This window comes from Scyliorhinus torazame, unplaced genomic scaffold (genome assembly GCF_047496885.1).
Source record: "Scyliorhinus torazame isolate Kashiwa2021f unplaced genomic scaffold, sScyTor2.1 scaffold_615, whole genome shotgun sequence".
In the NCBI taxonomy this organism is placed as follows: Eukaryota; Metazoa; Chordata; class Chondrichthyes; order Carcharhiniformes; family Scyliorhinidae; genus Scyliorhinus; species Scyliorhinus torazame.
The window spans coordinates 112,933-120,838 of NW_027308342.1; the positions used below are offsets into that span (position 1 = coordinate 112,933).

General features: G+C 51.7%; 1 protein-coding gene across 1 annotated transcript in view; it reads right to left on the reverse strand.

The window, feature by feature from the left end:
* Positions 1-1,121, reverse strand: part of LOC140406559 (rho guanine nucleotide exchange factor 5-like) — a gene marked incomplete at its 5' end in the record, with an annotated part of 71,353 nt that extends 70,232 nt beyond the window's left edge. The window contains one exon of the mRNA XM_072494555.1: positions 1,068-1,121. Within this exon, the coding sequence (XP_072350656.1) occupies positions 1,068-1,121 (54 nt within the window). The remainder of the gene's footprint in view (positions 1-1,067) is intronic.
* Between the last annotated feature and the right edge of the window lie 6,785 nt (positions 1,122-7,906).

The following is a 7,906-nucleotide window of genomic DNA, read 5'->3' on the forward strand; positions in this document are numbered from 1 at the left end:
AGAGAGTGGGATGGAGAGAGAGTGGGATGGAGAGAGAGTGGGATGGAGAGTGAGAGTGTGGTGGAGAGAGAGAGTGGGATGGAGAGCGAGTGTGGGAGGGAGAGAGAGAGTGGGATAGAGAGAGAGATTTGGATGGAGAGAGAGAGTGAAATGGAGAGAATGTGGGATGGAGAGAGAGAGTGGAATGGAGAGAGAGAGTGGGAGGGAGGCAGAGAATGGGATGGAATGAGAGATTTGGATAGAATGAGAGAGTGGAATGAAGAGAGTGTGGGATGGAGAGAGAGAGTGGGATGGAGAGAGTGTGTGGGAGGGAGAGAGAGTGTGGGAGGGAGAGAGAGAGTGGGATAGAGAGAGAGATTTGGATGGAGAGAGAGAGTGAAATGGAGAGAGTGTGGGAAGGAGAGAGAGAGTGGGATGGAGCAAGAGAGTTGGAGGGAGACAGAGAGTGGGAAGGTTGGCAGAGAGTGTGATTGAGACAGAGAGTGGGATGGAGAGAGAGAAGGAGGAGCAACAGAGACGGGGAAGAAAGAGAGGGGTAGAGAGCGAGAAAATGGAACGCATGGAGAGAGAGACAGCGAGAGAGAGAGAGAGACAGAGAGAGAGACAGACAGAGAGTGAGAGAGAGAGACAGCGTGAGAGAAATAGAGAAAGACAGAGAGAGAGAGGGACAGAGAGAGAGAGAGCGAGACAGAGAGAGAGAGAGAGACAGAGAGAGAGAGAGAGAGACAGACAGAGAGAGAGAGAGAGACAGAGAGACAGACAGAGAGAGAGATACAGACAGAGAGAGAGAGAGAGAGAGACAGACAGAGAGATAGCAAAAGAGACAGAGAGAGAGAGTGAGAGAAACAGAGAGAGAAAGAGAGAGTGAGAGAGAGAGACAGAGAGAGGCAGAGAGAGAGAGAGACAGAGAGAGAGAGAGAGACAGAGAGAAGTGCAGAGTTAGAGAGGGAGAGACAGGGAGACAGTAAGAGAGACGAGATTGGGAAGGAGATGGATAAAATAGCGTTAGGATTGCTACGAGTCATCGCGAATCACGAGAACGAATTGTGTCTCGAGACCTACCCTACCCTCCCATACTGGGCTGTTCGACTACGTGGAACTTCACCAACCAGCCTCTGCACCTGTGTGAGTAGAGACACAATCCTCAGTCTGCCCTCCTGATCCACTCTGCTCTGCCACCCTCCCTCCCTCACTCACACTCACTCACTCACACTGCCTCTCACTCACTCACACTGCCTCTCACTCACTCACACTGTCACTCACTCACACTGCCTCTCACTCACTCACACTGTCACTCACTCACACTGCCTCTCACTCACTCACACTGTCACTCACTCACTCACACTGTCACTCACTCACTCACACTGTCACTCACTCACTCACACTGCCTCTCACTCACTCACACCCTCCCTCACTCACTCACACTGTCACTCACTCACTCACTCACACTGTCACTCACACTGTCACTCACTCACTCACACTGTCACTCACTCACTCACTCACACTGTCACTCACACTGTCACTCACTCACTCACACTGTCACTCACTCACTCACTCACACTGTCACTCACACTGTCACTCACTCACTCACACTGTCACTCACTCACTCTCACTGTCACTCACTCACTCACACTGCCTCTCACTCACTCACACCCTCCCTCACTCACTCACACTGTCACTCACTCACTCACTCACACTGTCACTCACACTGTCACTCACTCACTCACACTGTCACTCACTCACTCACACTGTCACTCACTCACACTGTCGCTCACTCACACTGTCACTCACTCACTCACACTGTCACTCACTCACTCACACTGTCTCTCACTCACTCACACTGTCCCTCACTCACTCACACCCTCCCTCACTCACTCACACTGTCACTCACTCACTCACTCACACTGTCACTCACACTGTCACTCACTCAATCACACTGTCACTCACTCACTCACACTGTCACTCACTCACTCACACTGTCTCTCACTCACACTGTCTCTCACTCACACTGTCTCTCACTCACACTGTCTCTCACTCACTCAGACCGTCACACACTCACTCACACTGTCACTCACTCACACTGTCTCTCACTCACTCACACTGCCTCTCACTCACTCACACCCTCCCTCACTCACTCACACTGTCACTCACTCACTCACTCACTCACACTGTCACTCACTCACTCACACTATCACTCACTCACTCACACTGTCACTCACTCACTCAGACCGTCACTCACTCACTCACACTGTCACTCACTCACTCACACTGTCACTCACTCACTCACACTGTCTCTCACTCACTCACACTGTCACTCACTCACTCACACTGTCACTCACTCACACTGTCACTCACTCACTCACACTGTCTCTCACTCACTCACACTGCCTCTCACTCTCACACTGTCACTCACTCACACTGTCCCTCACTCACTCACACTGTCACTCACTCACACTGTCCCTCACTCACTCACACTGTCACTCACTCACTCACACTGTCTCTCACTCACTCACACTGTCACTCACTCACTCACACTGTCACTCACTCACTCACACTGTCACTCACTCACTCACACTGTCTCTCACTCACTCACACTGTCACTCACTCACTCACACTGTCTCTCACTCACTCACACTGTCACTCACTCACACTGTCTCTCACTCACTCACACTGCCTCTCACTCACACCCTCCCTCACTCACTCACACTGTCACTCACTCACTCACTCACACTGTCACTCACTCACTCACACTGTCACTCACTCAATCACACTGTCACTCACTCGCTCAGACCGTCTCTCACTCACTCACACTGCCTCTCACTCACTCACACTGTCACTCACTCACACTGACACTCACTCACTCACACTGCCTCTCACTCACTCACACTGTCACTCACTCACGCTGTCACTCACTCACTCACACTGTCACTCACTCACACTGTCTCTCACTCACACTGTCACTCACTCACACTGTCACTCACTCACTCACGCTGTCACTCACTCACTCACACTGTCACTCACTCACACTGTCTCTCACTCACACTGTCACTCACTCACACTGTCACTCACTCACTCACACTGTCACTCACTCACTCACACTGTCTCTCACTCACTCACACTGTCTCTCACTCACACTGTCACACACTCACACTGTCACTCACTCACTCACACTGTCACTCACTCACTCACACTGTCACACACTCACACTGTCACTCACTCACTCACACTGCCTCTCACTCACTCACACTGTCACTCACTCACGCTGTCACTCACTCACTCACACTGCCTCTCACTCACTCACACTGTCACTCACTCACACTGTCACTAACTCACACTGCCTCTCACTCACTCACACTGCCTCTCACTCACTCACACCCTCCCTCACTCACTCACACTGTCACCCACACTGTCACTCACTCACTCACACTGTCTCTCACTCACACTGTCACACACTCACACTGTCACTCACTCACACTGTCACTCACTCACTCACACTGTCACACACTCACACTGTCACACACTCACACTGTCACTCACTCACACTGTCACTCACTCACACTGTCTCTCACTCACTCACACTGCCTCTCACTCACTCACACCCTCCCTCACTCACTCACACTGTCACTCACTCACACACACTGTCACTCACTCACACTGTCACTCACTCACTCACACCCTCCCTCACTCACACACACTGTCACTCACTCACACACACTGTCACTCACTCACACTGTCACACACTCACACTGTCACTCACTCACACTGTCACTCACTCACTCACACCCTCCCTCACTCACTCACACTGTCACTCACTCACACTGCCTCTCACTCACTCACACCCTCCCTCACTCACACACACTGTCACTCACTCACTCACACTGTCACTCACTCACACTGTCACACACTCACACTGTCACTCACTCACACTGTCACTCACTCACACCCTCCCTCACTCACTCACACTGTCACTCACACTGTCACTCACTCACTCACACTGTCACTCACTCACTCACACTGCCTCGCACTCACTCACACTGTCACTCACTCACACTGCCTCTCACTCACTCACACCCTCCCTCACTCACTCACTCACACTGTCACTCACTCACACTGTCACTCACTCACTCACACTGTCACTCACTCACACTGTCACACACTCACACTGTCACTCACTCACACTGTCACTCACTCACACCCTCCCTCACTCACTCACACTGTCACTCACACTGTCACTCACTCACTCACACCGTCACTCACTCACTCACACTGCCTCTCACTCACTCACACTGTCACTCACTCACACTTTCTCTCACTCACTCACACTGTCACTCACTCACTCACAATGTCACACACTCACACTGTCACTCACACACTCACACTGTCACTCACTCACTCACACTGTCACACACTCACACTGTCACTCACACTGTCACTCACTCACTCAGACTGTCACCCACTCACACTGTCACCCACTCACACTGTCACTCACTCACACTGTCTCTCACTCACTCACACTGTCACTCACTCACACTGTCACTCACTCACACTGTCACTCACTCACTCACACTGTCACACACTCACACTGGCACTCACTCACACTGTCACTCACTCACACCCTCCCTCACTCACTCACACTGTCACTCACTCACTCACACTGTCACTCACTCACGCACACCATCACTCACTCACTCACACTGCCTCTCACTCACTCACACTGTCACTCACTCACACTGTCTCTCACTCACACTGTCACTCACTCACTCACACTGTCACTCACTCACACTGTCACTCACTCACACCCTCCCTCACTCACACTGTCACTCACTCACACTGTCACTCACTCACTCACACTGTCACTCACACACTCACACTGTCACTCACTCACACTGTCACTCACTCACTCACACCGTCACTCACTCACTCACACTGTCACTCACTCACACTGTCACTCACTCACTCACACAGTCACCCACTCACACTGTCACTCACTCACACTGTCACTCACTCACTCACACTGTCACTCACTCACACCCTCCCTCACTCACACTGTCACTCACACTGTCACTCACTCACTCACACTGTCACTCACTCACTCACACTGTCACTCACTCACTCACACCGTCACTCACTCACTCACACCGTCACTCACTCACTCACACTGTCACTCACTCACACTGTCACTCACTCACACTGTCACTCACCCACTCACACTGCCTCTCACTCACTCACACACTCCCTCACTCACTCACACTGTCACTCACTCACATCCTCCCTCACTCACTCACACTGTCACTCACTCACTCACACCGTCACTCACTCACTCACACTGTCACACACTCATACTGTCACTCACTCACACTGTCACTCACTCACTAACACTGCCTCTTTTCACACTGTCTCTCACTCACACCGTCACTCACTCACTCACACTGTCACTCACTCACACTGTCTCTCACTCACTCACACTGTCTCTCACTCACACTGTCTCTCACTCACTCACACTGCATCTCACTCACACACACTGTCACTCACTCACTCACACTGTCACTCACTCACTCACACCGTCACTCACTCACACTGTCACACACTCACACTGTCACTCACTCACTCACACTGTCACTCACTCACTCACACTGTCACACACTCACTCACACTGTCACTCACTCACACTGTCACTCACTCACTCACACTGTCACTCACTCACTCTCACTGTCACTCACTCACACTGTCACTCACTCACTCACACTGTCACTCACTCACTCACACTGTCACTCACTCACTCACACTGTCACTCACTCACACTGTCACTCACGCACTCACACTGTCACTCACTCACACTGCCTCTCACTCACTCACACCCTCCCTCACTCACTCACACTGTCACTCACTCACACTGTCACTCACTCACTCACACCGTCACTCACTCACTCACACTGTCACTCACTCACTCACACCGTCACTCACTCACTCACACTGTCACTCACTCACTCACACTGTCACTCATTCACACTGTCACTCACTCACACTGTCTCTCACTCACTCACACTGCCTCTCACTCACTCACACCCTCCCTCACTCACTCACACTGTCACTCACTCACTCACACTGTCACTCACTCACACCGTCACTCACTCACTCACACTGTCTCTCACTCACACTGTCACTCACTCACTCACACTGTCACTCACTCACTCACACTGTCACTCACGCACTCACACTGTCACTCACTCACACTGTCTCTCACTCACTCACTCTGTCACTCACTCACACTGTCACTCACACTGTCACTCACTCACACGGTCACTCACTCACTCACTCTGTCACTCACTCACACTGTCACTCACTCACTCACACTGTCACTCACTCACTCACACTGTCACTCACTCACGCACACTGTCACTCACTCACACTGTCTCTCACTCACTCACACTGCCTCTCACTCACTCACACCCTCCCTCACTCACTCACACTGTCACTCACTCACTCACACTGTCACTCACTCACACCGTCACTCACTCACTCACACTGTCTCTCACTCACACTGTCTCTCACTCACACTGTCTCTCACTCACTCACACTGCCTCTCACTCACTCACACTGTCACTCATTCACACTGTCTCTCACTCACTCACACTGCCTCTCACTCACTCACACTGTCACTCACTCACTCACACTGTCACTCACGCACTCACACCGTCACTCACTCACTCACACTGTCACTCACTCACACCGTCTCTCACTCACTCACACTGCCTCTCACTCACTCACACTGTCACTCACTCACTCACACTGTCACTCACTCACTCACACCGTCACTCACTCACTCACACTGTCACTCACTCACACCGTCACTCACTCACTCACACTGCCTCTCACTCACTCACACGCTCCCTCACTCACTCACACTGTCACTCACGCACTCACACCGTCACTCACTCACTCACACTGTCACTCACTTACACTGTCACTCACTCACTCACACTGCCTCTCACTGACTCACACCCTCCCTCACTCACACTGTCACTCACTCACTCACACCGTCACTCACTCACTCACACTGGCACTCACTCACACTGTCACTCACTCACACTGTCACTCACTCACACTGCCTCTCACTCACTCACACTGTCACTCACTCACTCACACTGTCACTCACTCACTCACACTGTCACTCACTCACTCACACTGTCTCTCTCTCACTCACACTGTCACTCACTCACTCACACTGTCACTCACTCACTCACACTGTCACTCACTCACACTGTCACTCACTCACACTGTCACTCACTCACTCACACTGTCACTCACTCACTCACACTGTCACTCACTCACACTGTCACTCACTCACTCACACTGTCACTCACTCACTCACACTGTCACTCACTCACGCTGTCACTCACTCACTCACACTGTCCCTCACTCACTCACACTGTCACTCACTCACTCACACTGTCACTCACTCACTCACACTGTCACTCACTCACTCACACTGTCACTCACTCACTCACACTGTCACTCACTCACTCACACTGCCTCTCACTCACTCACACCGTCACTCACTCACTCACACTGTCACGCACTCACACTGTCTCTCACTCACTCACACTGTCACTCACTCACTCACACTGTCTCTCACTCACTCACACTGTCACTCACTCACTCACACTGTCTCTCACTCACTCACACTGTCACTCACTCACTCACACTGTCACTCACTCACTCACACTGTCACTCACTCACTCACACTGCCTCTCACTCACTCACACCGTCACTCACTCACTCACACTGTCACGCACTCACACTGTCTCTCACTCACTCACACTGTCACTCACTCACTCACACTGTCACTCACTCACTCACACTGTCACTCACTCACACTGTCACTCACTCACACTGTCCCTCACTC